Source organism: Grus americana, chromosome 4 (assembly GCF_028858705.1).
Source record: "Grus americana isolate bGruAme1 chromosome 4, bGruAme1.mat, whole genome shotgun sequence".
Classification (NCBI taxonomy): domain Eukaryota; kingdom Metazoa; phylum Chordata; class Aves; order Gruiformes; family Gruidae; genus Grus; species Grus americana.
In genome coordinates, this window is record NC_072855.1 from 8,537,201 (window position 1) to 8,558,812 (window position 21,612).

A 21,612-nucleotide genomic window follows, 5' to 3' on the forward strand; every position below is an offset into this window, starting at 1 on the left:
AAGAGTCCTAATAGTATCAACAGTATTTCATGACCTCACCACAGGACTGAGTCTCAGGGGACACTCCAGATTTACTTATATTGATCTCTTTTACAAAGCTGGGCCCAGCATGGGCCCCAGACCCAATACTGGAGTTCACATCTCAAATTCTGGCCCAATTTTGCTTTGCGTGGAAATCCGTGTACGTAGCACAGAGCAGTGAGGATGGGGAAGTGCCTACCTGGCCTTCCCCTGGCCGCAGCGCAAGGTGACAGAGAGGCTGATGCCCAGGAGGTACACTGGGCTCCATAAAAGTCCATATGCACCTTCAACACTTTGCCCCTGCCCTCTTACTTCACTCCTACCACTGCAAAAGGTTTTGGGTATTCAGAATGTGCTTTTCTAAAATTTCATGCCAAAGGGTGTAATTATTTACCTCAGGATTTGCAGACACAAGTCTCTACCCCAGAGACAATTAAGTCCCGTGGGGTCTCACTAGCAGTGCCACCACAGGCACTTCACCAGGTTCTTCCCGAAGAACACCAAAGACGCGGTTGTTCCTCCAGAACCGGTATGCGCTTCCCCGAGCGCGGGTCTGAAGCTGCCAGTCGCCCCTGGGCTGAGACGTTGAACTGTTGTTGACGTCAGCGCAGCGCCCTGACGAACCCCTGCGCACTACACTTCCCGATATGCCTCGCGCGAGAGCGCACTCCCGCGGGGGCTCATCGGCGAAGGCTCGCGGCTGTCCCCGCCCCCCTGCAGGACGCTTTTTTGATTGGCGGACGCCTTCCGAATGCCGCTTCCTCATTCGCAGGCCGAGGCTGCGGTTGAAATTTGAAATCCTGTGGCGGCGTCGGAGGGGGCGCTGCCTGGCGGTAGCTGTAGCGGCCGGGAGCTTGTGCCTGCCCGGTCCCCAGCATCGCATCAGCCGAGCGCCCTGCAGGCTCGCACTCGGGCCCCACCGGCAGGTAGGGGTTCTTTGGGGTGCTGAGGAGGGGGCAGCCCCGATCCTCTACAGAGCCGCGGGCAGCCCCGCTGAGTTTGGGTATGCGAGGGCTGGGGGCGGCTCGGGGACCCCCTCTGTGAGATTGGGAAAGTGTGGGGCTGGGGGGGACAGGCTCGGGGAATTCCCTCTGTGAGCTTGGGAAAGTGTGGGGCTGGGGGAGGGGTTCTGGGATCCCTCTGTGAGCTCGGGGGTGGTGTGGGCCTTGGGGGGCAGAGGCTTGGGGATCCCCTCTGTGAACTTGGGAGTGGTATGGGGCTGGTGGGAGCTCCTGCTGAGGGGTCTCAGGGGCGCTTTTGTGGGCTTAAGACTTGGGGGGGGATCTTCTGTGAGTTTGGGGATGAAGCGGAGCTAGGAGCTTGGGAGTAACGGGGAGGGGTTGGAGGTGATGCAGGTGGATCTGAGGGACTCCCCCATGAAGTCGGGGCTGAGGTGGGGCTCGGGAGAGTCTTCGGCGCATCTCTATGTATTTTGAGGGTGATATGGGGATGATGAGGACTCGGGGTCGCCTCTGAGTATGAGGGGGGTGAAGGGGGAATATACGTGGGCATTTCTGTGAGCCTGGGGGCTTTATGGGGCTGCGGGAGGCTCTGGCGGCCTGGGTGGCCGGGGGCTGCTGAGGGCACCCCGCTGTGTTTAGAGGTGGGTGATGTGAGGCTGTGGAGGCCTAGGGCGGCTCAGGAGTGTTGGGGGCACCCCGGTCGATTGGGCGGCTGGGGGGGGGGGTTGGGTATTTTTTTGTTTGGATTTCTTTTTACTTAAAGTATGGCTAGGTGCAATGATGGGCAGGGACGGTGCTTTCCCGGAGAGCCTGCAAAGCCTTCCCCGGCCTTGTTGCTCCTCCTCGGCCCGGCCCAGAGAAGCCCCATATCGCCGGCTCCCGCCCTGAGCCGCTGCCTCTGACTCCGCCGCTGAAGGCCAAGGCCGTCTTTTGTTCCCCCGCAACGAGCTGCGGGCCTCGGGTAGCCAGATCCCGGGGTTAACGTGGCCGGGTGCGCCGGGGCTCCCCATCTGCTGCCTCCCAGGCTTGGTGTTTTGGCTAAAATTGCTGCGAATTCCCGTTCCTCAAACGGTCCGTTGAGTCAGGTGACTTTGCAGCCAGAGGAAGGTCGTGATTATGGAGTCTGTTAACCAGAAAAGTGTGTTAAAGGAATAGCTGCTGCCTGAGCATTCACACACCATTCATGGTGTCATACACACACCTATTCTTGGGCATGCTTCCTCCTTCTTGAGGCTGGACCCTAGGTTTCCCACAGCAGAGTCTCAGGTGCTGGATTTTATAAAATAGTTAATTTAATTGAAAGAGGCAGCAACAGGATCAGCCTGGGCTGGGTGCCTCCAAAGAGAGAGACCCAGAACAAAGAAATCCGAGGGCAATTATACCCTTGGGTCCCATACACCTGCCCCTCATGCACTGTCCACGCACCCTTTAGTTCGATGGTGATTTTTGGTCTGGGATCTAATTGGGTTGTTCTTCTGTGTCCAGGCAGGCTCTTATGTCGTTGACTTGCAGTTTCTGCAGTTTTCCCCAAAGGTTTGAGCCTTCTTATCTTATGGTTTACAGTCCTTGTACACCTGCCCTTGCTGGTGGAACATAGAGAAATGAAGAGTCCCAGGCTTGGGAATGCTGCTACCGAGACATTAGTGCGATAGCAAAATACTTTCCCATACTTAAAGACCAAACACAGCACTGTACTAGCTGTTAGGAAAACTACTAGAAAATTACTGAGAAAAATACCTCTATCATGGTCTAAAGGCTTCAGCAAATCTAGCCACTCATGCCAAGTAAAGCTAAGCAAACAGCAAAAATCATGCTCTATAATATTCCTAAGTAATTTATTCTAATTAAAACCTACTTATTTAATTTAAACAACTAATATCCTTCAACAAGTGTTTATTTGTTCTGGGTTGAGATGTTTGCACTAAAAAAAAAATATATACAGTGGTCAGCTCTGTGTCAGTTTGTATGGAAATATAGCACATAGGAAGTTACTCTGTGAGTAAGCACTCTGCATCTTAGCTGCTGGAGGAGTTCAGAAGGATAGTTAAATAGAAAAATTCCATCTTTGCCCTCTATGTTCAGTGACTTTTTTAGGCATTTGAGACCACATTGGTGTTTTGGATGTTGTGCCCCAGTGTTCATTAAACAACAGGTAGTTGCCATGAAGCCCTCAATTTACAAATGATAGGTACCTGAGGGTTAATTATCTGATGTCATTGAACTTATGTTCATTCTGAAATACAGAATGACAGACTACTGCTTGTATCTGGATAAATATTATTCTAAAACTAGGAGCAGTTTCATTTTTGTGAACTTTGATTTGCCATAGTGGGAAAACTTGTTGCCTTTCACAATACTTGCATGCCTTGGACACTGGACACTTTAAACAAATAGACATCTTTATTAAAACCTCCCTTTCACTTTATCATAGCTACTAGCTAATGAACTTGTGAAATACAATTTAGATCAATCTTGGTTGCAAATAGTTTAAATAAATGCTGAATTACTTTTAATGATTTAATATAAGAAAGGAGTTTAATTTTTAGATTTAATATTAAAAAAGCTGGGCAAATGTGTGTGTATGTTGGGTCAATTTATTGGGTATTTTAATGATCTGAATCTGGTTTAGCCATAGTGCGTAAGTAGCCTAATAACAAACCTGAAGAATTCTCCAAACAAATCTTCCTTGCTTATTTTAGAGTTTGTTTCAGGTGTTGACAACTCTTTCATGTCCTAGGCTTTCTTTCTAAAGTAATTACAGTAAACAACTCCAGTCTGTAAGGATTCACTTGATCTGTTGTCTCAGTTTTAGTTTGGAATGAAGGAAAACAGTGAAGTTCACTTCAAGTTCTGCAAGTTGTTAATGTAAAAATAATTTATGTGTAAAATAACTTGGGCTAAAGAATGAGTATGATGAAAAATAGCTAATACAGACGTGCTTAGCTTGCCATTGCTGCTGCAGCCATTGTTTGCATTCCACTGCTGATTAAAAGTGCTGTTGTTGAGCTTGCAGACAAAGCAGCTGAGTTCAGTGGAGAGTATGAAGCAAATTTTCCTGTAAGGATTAATGTAAGAGTGGAGAAATGTGTATGGAGGCTTAAATATAGAAATTTGAATACATAAGGGCTATGAGATTGAAAACATGACTTAACAAGAACACTCCCACTAAAAATTTTATCTCTTTATGACAATGAGGACAATAATTTTGAGTCTCTCAGCTGTTTTTTCTGGATTAATCTTGACTGCATCACGGAGGATAGAAAAACAAGCTAAGGATTAGCTGTTTGGTCAAATCAAGCATTTGGAATGATTATACGTTGCAGAAAACCAACATCTCCACTTGATGATACTGATTATCTTGCATAGGTGGTACAAGATAACACATCAGTTCTTATGAAATAAATTGCTTTTAGTGATTTGTCAGATAAACTAACTGTGCTTCTCAGGGGTCATCCTTCATGGGCAGTGATTATGCTTAGATCTTGCTGAACATGCCTTCTGTGCTCTGGTACTTTTTTGGGTTTTGTCTGTTTCTGTTTTAAAGAAACAGCAGTAACATCACAGAGTATTAATCTTAAACCATTAAGATCAGTGGAGGCTCCAATGGGAATAAAAGGTAGGCAGAGTTCAAGTGCCTATAATGTGCTGGCTTGCCTGGCATACTTGAAATCTGTTTTTTATTTCTAAGTTATTTTCATCCTTAATCTTAGTTGTGATGCAGGCTTTAGTTTCAAGCCCTTCACACTTGAAATACTGGTAAGATTAGATCAGCCTGTATGGTCTACTAAAGCTTGTGTATGTCCAATGTAAGAACAATATTTAAGAAATACCTTTTTAATTACATATTTTTTTCATATTTGCATACCAATAATGCTGCAAAGGATTCTTAAGTACTGTGTGTCTTACAAAAGAAGCACGTGCTCAGTGCAGGAAAAAGCTAAATAATTTTATTCAGGACTGTGATCCTAAACACACCCTAACTAACCAAATATGGTTTTGCTGTTTGCTGATGTACAATGAAGTAATGAGACCATGTGAATAAAATAGAGAAATGATTGTTATTTGCCCCTTGCAGAAGCTGTAGTTTTGTTTAGCTAGATGCCCTGTTACAGGAGACATGACTACATCACTACTGGCTGTAAGGGGTTGGGAATGAAGAAACTTGCAGATGACAGAGCTCCCTTTAAAGGACGAGCGGCTTAATTAGTAAGGATATAATGTTTACTGTGGAAAGCGTAATATCAACAATTAAATTCTCAGACCCTAACAAAAGCAGAGGGAGTGTGCAGTGCTTCATTTAGATGCTTGCAGAGTCTTCTGAGATGGACCTTTTCACGTGAAGATCTTTCAATACTTTAAAAACTTTTGAAGCTGTTAATCTTTGCTAGGTAGTGCCAAGCTTCCAACTTCTTCGATTATCTAAATGTGCATCTGGCTGACCACACCCTCTCATTCATGCTGCGATGTTGTATGTGTTGATACTCTAGAATGAGTCTGCAGATTTTAAATGCAGAAAATGGAGAAAACGGAGGAAACATCAATGATGATCTAACAGCGGAAGACTGTGGCTTTTTCTTCGCACCACCGGAACCTACGGGGAGACCTTCCATTCTACGCTTGTCCCAGAAAGAAAACTTGCCACCAAAAAGTGTGGTAAAAGCTATGAAGGTAAGCTTTTGCTCTTGTATTGATTATATTCTTTTGCCTTTTGTGATCTCTACTACTGACTGCACATGCTGTTTGGAGCTTGAAAATATTGTGGTGTTCATGTTGTTCTGCCTTTTTCCTCCCACCCCGCCCCTTTCTTAAAGGTAACATTTCAAACTCCTCTAAGAGATCCTCAGACTCGAAAAATCTTAAGTCCTGCTATGATGGACAAACTTGAGACTACTTTCACCCTTGAGGATTACAGTGAAGCCTTGGTGGATGATCTTTTATCTGCACCTGTCAATGTTGAGTAAGTAATGTATTCAACGCTAGTAGTATTAGCCATGTGGGGCATACTCAAGTTAATTTTTCCCCATTATAAACCTGTATAATTAAAATGTAATCTCTTATAACAAGATATAAACTGCACAAAAGGACCAAAATTAATGCTGACTTTGATGCGTGAAATCTTTTTCAAAGATAAAATTTACTTAAAAGTAGTGGCAATTATCTTGGTTGTAATATTGAATACCAAACTCTATTTCTAACTCCTCAGTAACTGATTTAATACAGATGACTTATGGATAAATAGTTTAAGAGAAAAGAGACACATTAAGCAAAGAATACAAAACTGTTTCCCACAGCAAGGTTTTCATGTGAGACTACAACTATTCTGAAGCTAATTCTGAAAGCTAACCCTTAAAATTTCTTAAGTACAGGTTTTTTTCACTTTAGATTTTCTCCTTAAGATACATCTTTTGAAAGGTTAGCTTGAATTGACACCTTTAGTTAATGAGTATTAAGATTAAAGAAAATCTAGCAACAGAAAGAGAATATAACATCAAGCCAAAGTATGAACAAGTTTGTGTGCCTTTATAGTCTAGCAGTAGTCTCAAAGTGGCTCATGGTAGCTGTCCAGAGAAGAGCATAAAGTCTGCAGTGTTCTAATTTGGGGTTTTGCAGCTCTCCTTTACTAGAAATATTTTTATAATGGTACAATACAATGTTATTTAATAGACCTCAATGCATATTTTTTACTGACTTTTTAAACTTGTATAAATATCTGACATCTATAATTCCCAGTGGCAAGAAGTCTCAGATCTTAGCTTTGTCTTCTGCAAGGAAATGCATGCTTTTTGCTCATTTTTAATTACCTAATACTTTCATTTGACCCCTATTCTTGGGTTTTGGAAGGGGAGAAGAGAGAAAGATGTGAACACTTAAATGTTCTTTAAATGTATAAATTTGCTTCAACTGTTAACTTGCACGTATATTTTAGTTTAGAAAAGTACTTCTGAGCTATCCACCACAATTTTTAAATTACTTAATTGCATTTGTGCCCCAAACTCACAGGAATAAATGAAGATTTAGTACATATAAGGTTCAAGTGAGTTAAAAGGGCTAGCACTGCATTGGTTTTAGTTTGAAGCAGGTGTCTCGCTTTGGCTGGCATTTATGAGGTTAAACACCGAAGGAGAATGGGAGGGGCCTGAGTAGTTGAACAAGCCTGGGGCTGAACTATTGCAGGGAAGAGGCACTCAAACCGGGTGAGAAGGACTTCCTGAACTCTTATCTCTTGCCTTTGCTTTCCGGTTTATCAAAGTGGTGTTTGTAGTGAGTGACTTTTAATCATGTTCTGTTCTACGACAGTTATGGATGGCACATAGAAATAATAACTTTAGGAAGGGACAAAACAATGGGAGGAAATCCTGTTTCAGGAAGTAATGGCTTAACTCTCTGTAGTCTGAAGCTAAGCCTCAAGTTGAGTAGAGTTTGGGGAAATAAAGTGGAGAGCAGTAACTTGTAGAATACCCAGTGGTAGTGAGCACATGAGCTTTAACCTGTTTCTTCTGCTAGAGAATCTTACCTTTCTCTTCCTGGAGAAGTATTTTCTTGTATATAGCTTTGCTCTTCAGATCTGATGTGCGGAGTTTAGAGTGCCTGAAGTCTAGGTTCTGTTTTGGTATGTAGGCCCTCACAGATGGAATGCTGGTGCATACTTTCAGGGGGGAAATATTTACTGGAATGACAAGACAAAGTAATGACTAAATGGGAGAACCTGAATCATGACTGAGTTTGGTCCTAGACTTGTGAGTTTGTCATGACTCACAGATGAATCTACATGAAGATGTACCACTAGTTGTGCCTGTGTTTGAGCTGCTTACTGTTAATATCTCCTTCTAAGCAATGTGTATTTCACTGTCTAGTGAAATGGAAATGTCCCTATGCTGTAGTGAGCAGAGCAGTCTCCAGTGATGACTGGCATAAGGTGATACAGATGTGTGGAGCTTAAGAATACTGACTAGTTTCAAGGATTGATCTCCCTATAGTTCACGTGTACCAGAGCTCATAACTTCTAACTGTTTAGGTGGCAACTGAATTCTTGCTATTATGATATTCTTTTGCTGTCATTTGCCTTATGTCAGAAAAAATCAGATTACTCTGAGCACACAAAGCTACTTGTGCAAATATCTTTCTAAAGATGATTTTGAATAATGTCTGAAAAATAGCTATAGCATGTGTGATCTGACTCTTTTTAAATGCAGCACATGTCAACAAAAGACTGAAGCTGAAGCAAATAATACGGTGTTAAATACACAAATGCCAGAGAAGGTCAGTGCGGCTCCTTACCCAGACGATGAGATGCCAGTGAAGAGTCGAGGTTCCTACAATCTTGATTTTGATAACTTAAATGATATCAATCCCTTTCAAAGTTCAGTGCAGTTGCAGCATTCTCCTGGAAATTTGCAGAAGTCTCCTGTAATAGCATCTAGCAGCTCTGAGAAAACTGCTGAAAAAAGTAATGATTCTCTTCTGGATGATACAGCTTCTTTTGCTTCAGCCACAGGAAGTACAGAGCATTCAAGTGAAGAGAAGACTCTCTTTGGAAAAGAATCTGTATTGAAAGAGCTGGAGTCTAACAAATCCAAGCTGTCCCCTAAGCAAGCAATTGGTGACTCTGTCCAGGATGTGAAGTCTGCTTCCACAGATGTGAGCCAAATAGGTAACTCAGTGGGATTAGCAGAAACCCCTACACCTTCTGCACAATTATCTGACAGCTTAGGTCCCGGTAGTTCTGATGTAACTAATTCTTCAAAAACTGGGGAATCGAAGCTTCAGAGTGTTTCAGTAGCAGAAAAAGCCTCTGCAGAAGAGTCAAAGCCTGCGGAAGAGCTGACTATCTCCAAAGGGGAAGCTGCAGAAAAGCCTGGTGTCACCAAGGCTGGACCAGTAAAACTGGAATTTGACTTTGATAATACCACTACTAGAAAGCCACCTCCTAAGAAACTAGGTAAAAGACCTGGAATTAAGCCACCTTCCAAGAAAACTCCTATTACCAAAACAAAACCAGAAAATACTGAAGTGCAAAATAAAAGTAATGTGGAAGATGAAATCCCTCTTCCCAAAGCATCTTATAAGTTTGACTGGGACAAACTCGATGATCCAAACTTTAATCCATTTGGTGGAGGCTCTAAAATTTCCAGCTCACCCAAGTGTTCTAAACCTAGCCCTCAGAAAGCTCACCTGCAAGTGGAACAGGATAGGACGTCATCAGGAAAGGAGCCTCTTCCAGCAGAGCAGGATAACAGACCAAGTACCTGTGAAACTCTTGAGAAAAGAGAACCCAAAAGTCTGTAAGTAAACCTGTAGCTGAATATAGAAGCATCTTGAACTCACATGAGGAAAAGATAGATGGTATCTCTAACTAGTTGATTCCTACTCCTTGACTTCCTCCCTCTGAGCTTGGCTGAGTGTTGCACATTGTACACTTAACACAATGCATTGAAACAGCAAAGATATCATTGGGGAAACAATGCTGAGATGGCCAGCTCTGGCCAAAAGGTGTTCTTAAATCTGGAGGAATGGGAGGGAACAGGCTTATATGGGAAGAGCCATTAGTACTTGATGAAGTGGCTCTTTCCCTGCTCCTTCAAGATTACAGTAAAACATAGAGAATCAGTTGACTGCTGCTGTCTGCTGAAAAACAGGTAAGTAGGCAGCAGGGTTGCACATCATGCAGCATGTGAAGGGACTAGATGATCTTTAAGGTCTCTTCCAACCCAAACCATTCTATGATTCTATGACTAGACAGTTCTGTTCTCTGCTTAGTATTCTGGCTGAACTGAGGTGCTGTTTCTTCATTGCCTGTTCTTGGTATCTGAATGCATCTCTGATTTAAAAGGCCTGTTGCTAAAGCTGCATTTTTTTGGCTCCATGTAAAACTTCTTTGAGAATGGAAGATGTTGTGTTGTCTTTCCTAGAAATGTCACCATTATTATAGGCAGCCGGGTGCTTTCCAGAACTAGACCAGCACAAGATGTTCATTTGACAGAAACATTTGCTCTCTTGTTCCCTGTGTAATGTAATCAAGTTTACAAAGTTGAAAAGTTAAGTTTGTGCTGTCAGCAGTAACTGAAATATTGGACTTTTCTAATGAAGTTCTGTGCTTTACACCAATAATCACTGCATTACTTTGGAAAGAGTAGCAGGCTGCTTGTAGTTCTGTTCTTCATTAAACAAAAAGACTATCTTTAATTAAAAAAAAAAAAGGGCTTAACAAATGGAAATAGGGGAATAGTGTTAAGTGAGTAAGTGATATTGCTGTGGCTTTCTCCTTTCTAGATCACATGGCTTCTGATGGAGGCATAGCTTTCTGTCATTTCAGTTGTCACCAGGCAAGACAGTGAATTTACATGCCCACCCTCCTTAAAGCTTCCAGTAGAGTGGCAGGAGAAACTCTCAAATAACCTTACTTTGTTCAGTGCTTCAGTATATCTGGTAAATAGAATTCAGAACTGCCTGTGTGACTTGGATTTTGATTTTTTTTTTTCTTTAGGGAAATCAGCAAACAGAGTGTGGTAGAAGACAAGCCAGGAGTTCAAGCGGAAGCTGAACTTCCAGGAGAGGAAGCCATGGTAAGGTATAGGAAAGATAGCCAGTTCTTACCAAGTTGTTCCATGAAGCAGAGTTTTCTGACTTAACCTTGTCAAACCCACGTTTGGTATTTTGTCTAAGAACTAGTGTTTTTATGCGTCTTCAGTAGCTCTAGAATGAATATCAACTGTGCAGACTTGTCTTTTGAAGGTAACATCAGAGACAGCCAAATTGGTACCTTGGTATTTAGTATCTTTTTTGATCGGCAGTCACATATAAGGACAAACATAAGGGTGTGGACTCTAAAAAAAAAAAAAAGACTCTAAATAATATGAGCTGTACTCAGTGTTGGTAGTTTAGTTTCTATGCTTGTGAACTCTTGGTTTATTATGCTGTCTGCCCAGCTAGTTTATGACAAACCAATTTGATCATCATTGTGATTTTCATTGCATTTAAATCATTATTTTAACAGTAAGGAGGATTGTGTTTTCTCATCAGGAGAAGCAAATGAACCCATCTAAAATGTCTCCAGCTAATGTCCCTCCTCAAGATAATTTGATTTCTGCTGACAGTGGAAAAAAGTCAGTGTCTGCAGAAGAAATTAAACCGAGTTCACACAGAACTGAAATAACAGCAGATGAGCAGACAGCTAACACTGAACCTGAAGAGCTCTTCAGACCATCATCAGAAGGTAAAGGCATTTCTTTAGAATAGACTGAAAAGATATTGTTAAAATAACCTCTGTGTATGTATTTCCCTACTTCAGTTTTGGCATTGATTCTAGTTCTTGTCTCTCACACTTCTCTTCTGAAAGGACTGTAAAACCTACAATGATGAGCAGGGGTGGGACATGTACCTAAGCATATTTCTGACTTTCTCTGGATTAAGCTAAGCTTGAAAAAGCTAGCTATTAGCATTCAGCTGCCTGGGAGGATGAAATTTAGGCTGGTACAGAAACAATCTTTAGTGTTTCAGTGTCAACTTTGTGTGTTGAAAAAATGCTCCCTTAAAAATCACTTCTGGTATTAAGCACTCTCTAAATGGAGAGCACTAGAGCTGTGCAACTGCCTATATTTGAGTTGTGTAGATTACTGTGGTCTTAGCACTACTTGAATACTGATTTCATATTGCAGCGTGGATGGTCTTGAAAGCTTACTACGTAGCTATGACCTAACCACCTGGAAGGGTTATTCCTTCTGGGAACACTGCGTGGAAGGATAAGCAAATGATTTGACTGCAGTGCAGTCTGCCACTTATCACTTGGGTGGAATTAGTATATTGAGAAATGGCTATAACTTCATTGTTCAAATCTGAGCAGTGTGCTAATTGTAATGGTGGATTGCCAATCTTAGGCTTCTATGGGACATTGTATAAAAGAGTAGAATATCTGAGTGTGCTTGCCACTTTAACTATAGCACAACAGAAATTCAACTGTGTTAAATTCTACATATTGTTGCAGGTATTTGGGCCCAAATGGGAGCTATAAGTTCGCTTAACTTGGAAATCTTTGCCTGATTGTTTTTATCTTTTATTTTTTTCAGGTCTAGATAGGAATAAATATTTTTAGCTAATTCAAAACCAGAGCTCATGAGATGGGATTTATTTGCTTATATACATACCTATTTGTTTCTGTCTGTGGGTGCTTCACTGTAAGACTATATGACAACATTGCATCTTCACTGTATCACTTCCTTCTTTTCTAGTTCTGGGAATGGGCATAGAAATAGACTATCTGGAACAGTTTGGGACTTCATCAGTAAGTACGACATTGAAATGTTTTGTTTGCCTCCCTGACAGAGGGGAGAGGAAAGAAAAATGAAACCTCAAGCCTTAACTGTTTTCATGAAATAACTTCAGTTTGAACTTGCCCACAGAAATATTCCAAAGCAACGTGTCTGTGAGGTTGGGCAGGGGGTGGCAATGGAAGGAAATCTAGTTATAAGCAATTCTGCTAAGGATCAGGGTCTTATAGTTTGCAAAGGTGCTATTTTTCTTTAACAGCGGTGAAACTGAGATGGATGACGTTTCCCCTCTGGTTGCCAAAACTGCAAGAACGTAATGCTTTCAAAGTGCAGGCTCATTGTTCTGAAAATATTTTTTTTCTAAGCTCTTTTGTTTTATGGGCAGTTTCAGGAAATCTCTCTCTAAATTGTGTATGTCATGTTTCAATCATTCAGCTTAGTTATTCTTGCTCCTACTTTGGTCCAGAGTAGGTGTGGTTCTGAATATACAGTGAATACACTGAATTGAAATTTCTTTCTTGATTATGCTGTGTTTGTCCTTACTGTTGTATGAGCTAAGACAGAGAATGACATACACTGCTCATTCAGCTTACAATGCTATCTTTCCCTTTCAGTGTCTTCTGCTGGCTTTGAATAGTTCATAAACGTTTGCCCTTTTGGTTCTGTCTGTGAGCAGATTGAGTTCACTTGATATTACGTAAGGACTTAAGTGTGTGGGCACTGAGTTCTCTTACATAATTTTTCTCCTTAGAACAATGCTCTGACCACTGAAGAATAGGCTCACCCTCTCTCCAGAGGATTATTTTTGTGTGTGTGTATGGGGATGTGTGTGTTATGCTATGAAGCAGCATATCTGCCAGTTTATGCCTCCTTCCCCTCAGTTCAAAGAGTCTGCCTTGAGGAAACAGTCGCTGTATTTGAAGTTTGACCCTCTATTGAGAGATAGTCCGAAGAAGCCAATTTCTGGTACTATTGAAACAAACAAGAATATCATGACAGCTCCACTTCAGTGTGGGTAGGTATCAACTTGGTCTAGGCTGTAGTACCTAGCTTTCCAAAGAAGGGCAGTGCTTGAATATAACGGTATATGTTTGTTCATTTTTAGTCCTGTTGCTGACTTAAGTAAATTGCTTGTGGAAGCTGAAAAGCCTGCAGTGAGTATTCAAAATGAAGAAAAACCAAAAGGACTAGATCTTCTGGGAACATTTACAACTACTGTAAGTGTGTACGAAGTGGTATCAAGTTTCATGTTGATATTTTGGGAAAGGGATTAGCTAGGTTCTGGACTTAGGACTGATGCAGATATTCTGAAGATCGTGGAATACTTAATGCTTATTTAAGCTGTTATCTTAAAAACCAGGTTGGATACTAACTTTGATATAAGTTGACCTTTTTGATGAACTTCATGTTCTTAACTATCAGTCTTTTCTGTGGAAATTGGTGGCATTGCACATGGTCTAGGAGAATTTGAGCTGGTTTTAATAATGCTTTAATCAGGCAATCTTCATGTCGTTAAAGCCACAAAAGTAAGACAAGCTTGTATTTTAATAGCACTGCTGGGATTAAAGGCACTTCTGTGATTAAGCCTTAGACTGTATAGCATCAAGTTTATAGTTTGAACAGCCTTTTATGAACAGATCTGCACACAGCAGTTCATCCTGAAATGGTGTCTCTTTACTGGTGGGGAACAGCGTGGTATAATCTGCTTTGTTTCTGATAGCTAAATTGGTGGGTAGCAGTTTCTCTTGTACCTTAAAAGATAACTGCATATTTCTAAAAGATATCTACAAAAAAGTTATGCTAACAAAGTTATGGAGGTGTATTTGGTATTTAAGTAAAATATGTTGAATTATAATTGAATAATTTGCATACAGCTAATCAATGGCATGAAAATAGGAATATGTTGAAACTCTACTTTTTTTTCTTCTCACAGGAAACAGATCCCCTAATTCCAGACTCTCTGACTAGTGATGTTCCTCCACTCCCTTTTGCTGCTTCCACAAATGCTGCAGTGGATGCTATTATAGATGTGCTAAAATATAGCCAAAAAGACATGGATGTAGCTGTTGAACTGGTTAAGAGAGAGGTATGGTGACCCTTCCAAAGCAAAAATTTGCATAGTCTTGAATGTCCCTTTTGTTTAGATTATCTGGTATAAATCTCTATACTTGGTAATTCTTTCCATTGTACTTGATGTAAGCATCTCATTCTGAACAACTTGTTGTGTACTTGATAGGAGCAGTAGGTATATAGCTCTTCAGACCTAATATCTAAGGAAATACAGTAAACTTCACTGTTAGTCAGCTTTTGCCTTAGAACTGTCAGTATTAAAAAGTATCCATTATCAGATGGAATGGCTAGGCTTAATATCAGTAATTTGAATAATCTTTATTAAACTAGGTAGGAAATACCTCTTCTTGCCAATGGGGGAGAGTACCTTCTGATATATTTCCTTAAAACAAGATAAAATGTAATGCCAATGCAGCGCAGTGATCAGTCTTTTGTGGGATGGAGAGGCACAACAGTACGTCCAGCTAATAAAATAAAAATGAGATCTAGAGCTCACTCTGGAGGAAAAAAACATTAGTGGAGGAGGGAAGAAGTAGCTGGTGTAATTTCAAGTGTATTCTGTAACTATATCGATAGTGAAATTGCTTTTGAACCCCCATTTTCTTATTGATACAAGAAGAGTTATATATCTACTCACTTCAAAAATCCAAGTACTTGATTCATTATGGCTTCTGGGTTATGTAACCTTACAAATACTAAATAATGTAAGAGGAGTACTTAAACATAAATGCCCTTAATTTTGACATGACACAATTAGCTTTAACTTCAGAAGAAAATGGAGCATTCAAAATTCCTGACTACCTATACTGCAGGCAGTGATACTAAGGACACCAGGTGAACATGACCTATGATTATTTGCTGCTTAAGTTATCTTTCCCTTTAGAGTACAAAGATCCTAGCTTTTCTAGGAGTAACTTTTGCTTTCTGTCACTTATGAGGACACTTTTATGCAGCATGTTGTCTAGTACAAGAAAGCAAGTGCAGCTTTGACAGACAACAACTGTTAGTGTATTAATCTAAAATGAAGAATTTGTATAATAAGAGGAGGTAAAGCTTGTAATATCTTAAAATTGGTGCTCTAATCTCTTGTTTCAAAGAACTATTTTAAACATGCAAACATAGTTGTAGCAAGACAGGTGTGACACTTAAATGAAAATGCTTGGAATGACAATATTAACCTGAAAGGAAGACAGACTAAACTCGAAGATGACTATTTTGGTGAAACAACTCTAGAGTGGGAGGAGAATAAAAAAAACCCCCTTGTTTTCCTTCTGGACAAATACAGCACCTCATGAAAGCATGCTTTTTTGGGCTTACTGAACCATTTCTGTTGAGTTTGCAAATGAAAGTTTCTAACTGGTTTCTATCTTCAAATGCTTGTGCTTTTGAAACCCTTATTTCTAACCTAACTATTGTTAATTCTTTCTCTTTTTGGTATATTTTTTTTTACTTGTCCCCCACTTCCTGTCATCTGAAATATTAAATACACCTGAAATGCATTTACTCTAAATACCAAAGACCAGTGTACCATGCAACTTTGAGGGGAGATCAGCAATAATCATGTGCTCTCACCTTTTTTCTTGTTTAAAATTCTAGGTTGTTTTTGTGTATTTTTGGCCTCTGTCATTGGAGGCCTCTCACACTGCAGTCAACTATCAGTGTTACAGTTCTTAATAAAAACCCCAGAACAAAATTAAGTCCACGGAGTTTGCAGAAAGCGTTTAGCAAAGAGTACTTACACTGCTTAATACTGTTACTGTAACCTCTTTTTTAATTCATTTAATGTGAAATAGGTATGGCTACTCTTAAATGAACTGAGATGTCTTTAAATTTGGAAACATGGTAGGGGGAGGATTGAGCGTTGAATATAAATGACTCCACATAGCAATGTCGTCTTGACCAGAACAACCTTCTGGTGTTTGCACTTTCCTATATTAAGATTAACAGAAAGAAAGAAAGGTTTGTTTTTTCCCCTGAAAGGTTCAAGAGAAGGAGTTGGAGACTCAGGAATGGAAAAAGAAGTATGACAAGCTTCATATGGAATACAAGGAAATGGGGTATGACTCTGTCTTGATTTTTATATCTATTTATTTACTCCAGCTGCTTTTTCTAACTTATGTTCAACATTCTTTTATCATGTTTTTTAGAAAAATAATTGCTGAGTTTGAAGGTACAATAACACAAATGATGGGTAAGTTCCATATTTATACTTTGAATGGCTTGGAGGGGATGGGACACGCTTAGCCTCAGGTTATGAACTGAAGTTAGTACTCTTTCACTTCTGATGGCATTAATATTTCAAGTGCTTCAAGAGTGAGTGTAAGGCTTCAGACAAGGTAGTTAGAGTAGCACTTTTGTGTGTATTCATACAGACATGATATCCCTTGGTAGGTAATAATGACTTCCTGAATCAAGCGTCAACACATCTAACTTACTCTCCAGTGGAGTGTGAGCAGTTGGTTTATTAAAACTGGCAGATCCAGTTGTCTGCACCTTGTTTAACTGTTTATTACCTGACCTCATTTAAGTGATGTCAGTAGCAGTTCTTGCTGGACAGATCTGGTCTTTGCTTCAGCAAAGAGTCCAGAGGAGGGCCACGAAGTTGATCAGAGTGCCCCTCTATGAGGGCAGGCTGAGAGAGTTGGGATTGTTCAGCCTGGAGAAAAGCGGCTCCGGGGAGATCTAATAGTGTCTTACCAGTATCTGAAGGGGGCCTACAGGAAAGATGGTGAGGGTCTGTTTATCAGGGAGTGGAGTGACAGGACAAGGGGTAATGGGTTTAAGCTGAAGGGAGGGTTGATTTAGATTAGATATTAGGAAGAAATTCTTTACTGTGAGGGTGGTGAGGTACTGGAACAGGTTGCCTAGAGAGGTTGTGGAGGCCCTATCCCTGGAAGTCTTTAAGATCAGGTTGGATGAGGCTTTGGGCAACGTGGTCTAGTGGCAGGGGGTTGGAACTAGATGACCTTTAAGGTCCTTTCCAACCCAAACCATTCTATGAAACTTGTGGCCTCAAAGCTAGGAGGACATTGAATGATGCTCTAGATGTATAGGTACATTCTCCTACTTCAAAGCTGAATAGATAAATCTGTGCCTTGCTTAAAACCAGTTCTTTAAGGAGACTGAATATTATGTCAGCTTTTTTGTGCTGGGAAACATAGCTCAGGTGTGCTAACAAAAACCTGTCCTGAAAGAGTTCACTGTGCTAGTTTGACTTGTTATCCCAGTCTCCTCCAGACCTTTCAGCTATTGTGTATATTTAATGAAAATAAATATTTTTGGATTCCTTGCTTCTATCACAACATTTGAGGTTCCTGTTGTGGTAAACTCGAGTGTAGTGTTTTGACTACATTGCAGGAGAACCAATGCTTTGGGCAAGCACCTTATTATCAGTCTTTAGTGGCCTTAGGTTTGGTGTGAGGTAGTAGGTAGCAATTAAAGAGAATGACTGCTTCCTTAAAAGCAAAAACATGGTGTCCTTTTGGAGGAGAGGCTATATTATGAAACCCTTTTTTAAGAAGAATTGGAGGTGTGGGAGTTATCTGTCCATACTATGGAACTAGTTTTATGCTAATGCAGTAACTATCATGAGCGTAACCCTGTTAACTCCACTTTCTCTAGAGGATGCTCAGAAGCAGAAGGAACTTTCAAAGAAAGAAATGCAGAGGATGGTGGAAGAGAAACAACAAGTTATGTCAGATCTGAACTCAATGGAAAAATCTTTCTCTGAACTCTTCAAACGATTTGAAAAACAGAAAGAAGTGCTAGAGGGTTACCGCAAAGTAAGATACTGTAATGCAAATAATATCCTTCCAAGATAAATGAGACTTAGTGGAGAGGAAATGATGAATTTCTAGAGCAGCCATTAATTAGCTAGTATAAGTACTACCTGTAAAACCAGGTGCTAAGCTGTTGTTTATTTAAAGATTTACTAGTTTGTTGTATTTAGTGGCTGGCTTAAAGTATGATAATGATCTCTCTGTTAGAAGCCAAAGTTTCTTCAAACAGAAGAATGAGCAGTTTCTTGCTGCATGCATATAATTTTTCTGTTAATCAGAGACAGACTGTCATGGAGCAAACTGCTGCATAAGGGCAGCTTGCTTCCCCTGCATCATGTTGAATTGATGCTGAAGAGGATTTGCTATTACAAGTAAAAATAATAGTTTATTGGATGTTCTTCAGCTTAAAACCCCCAACCTGATAAAGTCAGGCCTTCATTTTGCAGTGTCTTTTGGAGACTGCAGGAATGAAGCTAATGAGCATAAACTATGATTTCTTATTGCATGGAATGTATAAAAAGTGCAGTTGGTGGTTAAAGGATAAACTGAAGGAAAAAATCTGAAGGCACTTCTATGTTCCCTATTTACTAAAGCTTAAAAGTAGCCTGTTACAAGGTTCATGGTAGTCTAGGTGTGAGAAACAGGTATAATGTCTGTGTTAAGTTTCTGCTTTACTAACATGTCAGACTTCCTTCATCTTGTGTCCCTTGTGTCTCTCCACCCTAAATTCAGAAGTCCTTTCCTTAGCACAGAGTTAAAGCATCACTTGGAGACAGAGTTACTAAATCAAGAGCTGGAACTAGTGGGAAGTTCTAGCACTTGTTTCAAACAGTTCCAACTTGCTATAATAGCTAATAAAATAAGGTGTCATAGTGTCTGTGCCTACCAAGGTAACTTTGTTGCTGTTAATGTTGTGTTCATTTACATCAGTGTCCAAAGCCTGAATATCTTCATGGATTCTCTGAAGTAGTTGGATTTCCAGCTATTAAGACAATTGCAAGTTAAGGCAAAGCTGACTTAAACACACAGAAAGCTGATTAGTGACTTTAGTTTCATTGACCTTTCCCCTTTAGCAAAGTTTGCTACTAAATAGACTATATTGGGAGGGAAATAGGATGAATACATGTTAGTTTGCAAAATTAAGAGATTTGAAGGGGGGGGCTTTAGTCTCTGTGTAGGTCTGTGGGACTTCAGTTGTTCCTGTACTCTGAGTAAATACTGCTACTTCGGTGTAGTCAAATAGCCCCTTTGAAGTGAGAGATTCTTCCATCTACTAGCACATAAAAAGCTAACTAAGCTTCTTGTTCTTGGGACAGAATGAAGAAGCTCTGAAAAAATGTGCTGAAGAATACCTGGCTAGAATTAAAAAAGAGGAGCAGAGATATCAGGCACTAAAGGCACATGCTGAAGAAAAACTGCATCAGTAAGTACTGTGTCAAGAAGCCAAATACTGGGAGTGAAATATACAGTTTTCACAGTTGCTGCAAAATGGAGTTCATTAATGCCAAAACCTGGCTTAAAACATTTTTAGTTTGGGGATTAATCCAAAGTACAAGAGTCTAGGCTGATTCTGTGAACAGCGTTGCTGTGCTGTCTGAAGTGGATGTAAACACTATCTTGCTTCCATTTCAGAGCAAATGAGGAGATTGCCCAGGTACGAAGCAAAGCTAAATCAGAGACTGCAGCACTACAAGCCAGTCTCCGCAAAGAACAAATGAGGATCCAGTCCTTAGAGAGGAGCCTTGAACAAAAGGTTAGTCAAAAAGCCATAAGTGTGTCTCTTCAAGCTGGTGCCTTAGACTAGAACTGTCTTATACCAGGGCTAGAAATAGCCAGGCTAACTGTGCTGGCTCTGGCTGCTGTACTGGCAGGCTTTGGGAAATAGTCATTGAAACTTGAGGCGCAACTCTATTATGTCAAGACTCATCTGTGTGGTTAGATTTTTCTGGAGCAGAAGGTTTGTTCCCATAGGTGGGTTGCAGAAGTGATCAATCCAGGCTACTGTGCCAGGAGGTTATCTGAACTACTAAGGAGATGATCTAAAATGTAAATGTGTCCCAGAGCAGAATCTGGGAATTAATCTTGAATAACTGTCTGGTTCAGCTTGTTCATACATATATGATTTGTAAGCTACTAGCACTAATACAGACTCTTTTGTATTGAGTGAACTCTTTCAATATTGCTCAGGTGGTTAATCCTTGTATTTGATATTGTTTCATATTGCATAGATAGTCTTGGAATATTTTGTAAAGGCACATGACTTTCCTTTGTTAGAAGCCCTCAAAGGAAAAAGCTCTTTGAGGGTTAAAAGTCATATTGCTGGAAATGCATCCTATTAGTTTTACTGCATCATGGTCTTGTGTCTGCTAGCATTGAAGACTCTAAAATAGATAATGCTGACACATTCTTGTTAGGGAAAAGTCCCATATTTGTGTTAGTCTTCAGGTGTATGGCTAAAGTTTGTATAGTGGAGGAAACAGGCCTACTAATTTAAGAGGAGAGACAAGCCATTTAACACAGAACTAGTTTTGTTCCTGTTGTAAATACAATAACATTTTGTTAAGAACTCTTATTAAGAGTTTGACCATATAAGGAGTTATACAAACTGGTGACTATTGGCACATATCAGTAAAAGTATCAAAGCATCATCCCACAGAGTTGCATGTCTTGTGAAGATTAAAATCTAAACTGTCATGATTTTGCATTTCAGTGTATCTAACAAAAAGACTTTGAGTCTGAAAAGTCTTATTTCCCTAGATCAGTTGGTCCCCATGTAGTATGGGAAAACTTGTAGAAGCAGCAGAGGCAGTATAGTGGATTCTGGTGCACTTCCTGAGGCTCTTAAGGTCTCCATGTGACCTTCTACAAAGTAGACTGTCTTTTAGAATAAATTTGCATGAGTCATGAGCACATAAATGAACTTTCTATTCCATGTGTTGGTAAATGTGACTTGTTGCAACTTGGTGCTCTGCACAGATGTAACACAGACATACCTGAAACTTACTACTTTTTTTCCTGTCTTCAACAGACTAAAGAAAATGATGAACTAACAAAAATCTGTGATGACTTGATCTTGAAGATGGAAAAAATTTGATAGCTTCACTGTCTTGTACATATGTCCAGTTTCTGACTTCCTGTCTTGTGTGTTCACTTGCTTTTTAATTATGTATGTGGGAAAAAATAAAACTTCTGATTTGCACTTGTCAAGCATATTATTGGCTGTATCTTCTGCAGGAAATGTCAATAAACTGACAAGTTCATGAATACTTAAGTTCAGTTGCTGCTTGCAGTAGGTAACAATGTCTTGTGTAACACTTTCACATGTTGCTCTAAAGAAAAACTTGTAATCGTCTTGCCCTTGGTCTTTTCCTTGTGTATGAGCACCGATGTTCTGTACTTGTGACCTGGCTTTGCTGGGGAGGTTCAGCACTGGCCATGTCTCTATTTAGCACTTCCTGCTGTCTGGCTTAAATCAAAACATTCCATAGTTGCAACATAAAATGACCTGTCACAAAT

The 21,612-nt window shown here is 40.3% G+C and overlaps 1 protein-coding gene across 2 annotated transcripts; it reads left to right on the forward strand.

Moving 5' to 3' along the window:
• The first annotated feature begins 807 nt into the window (after positions 1-807).
• Positions 808-21,365, forward strand: TACC3 (transforming acidic coiled-coil containing protein 3). 2 transcript variants are annotated; one of them, XM_054824585.1, is made up of 16 exons: positions 808-947; positions 5,471-5,651; positions 5,795-5,940; positions 8,177-9,265; positions 10,468-10,546; positions 11,004-11,196; positions 12,209-12,261; positions 13,129-13,262; positions 13,353-13,464; positions 14,181-14,333; positions 16,298-16,374; positions 16,465-16,508; positions 17,939-18,099; positions 19,413-19,519; positions 19,729-19,849; positions 21,125-21,365. In XM_054824585.1, exons 2-16 carry the CDS (start codon positions 5,472-5,474, stop codon positions 21,188-21,190), a joined length of 2,715 nt encoding a protein of 904 aa, XP_054680560.1. In that variant the 5' UTR covers positions 808-947; position 5,471; the 3' UTR covers positions 21,191-21,365. The 2 variants fall into 2 exon arrangements, with proteins under 2 accessions (XP_054680560.1, XP_054680561.1); XM_054824586.1 differs by lacking the exons at positions 808-947; positions 5,471-5,651; positions 5,795-5,940 and adding an exon at positions 7,118-7,177.
• Positions 21,366-21,612: the final 247 nt, after the last annotated feature.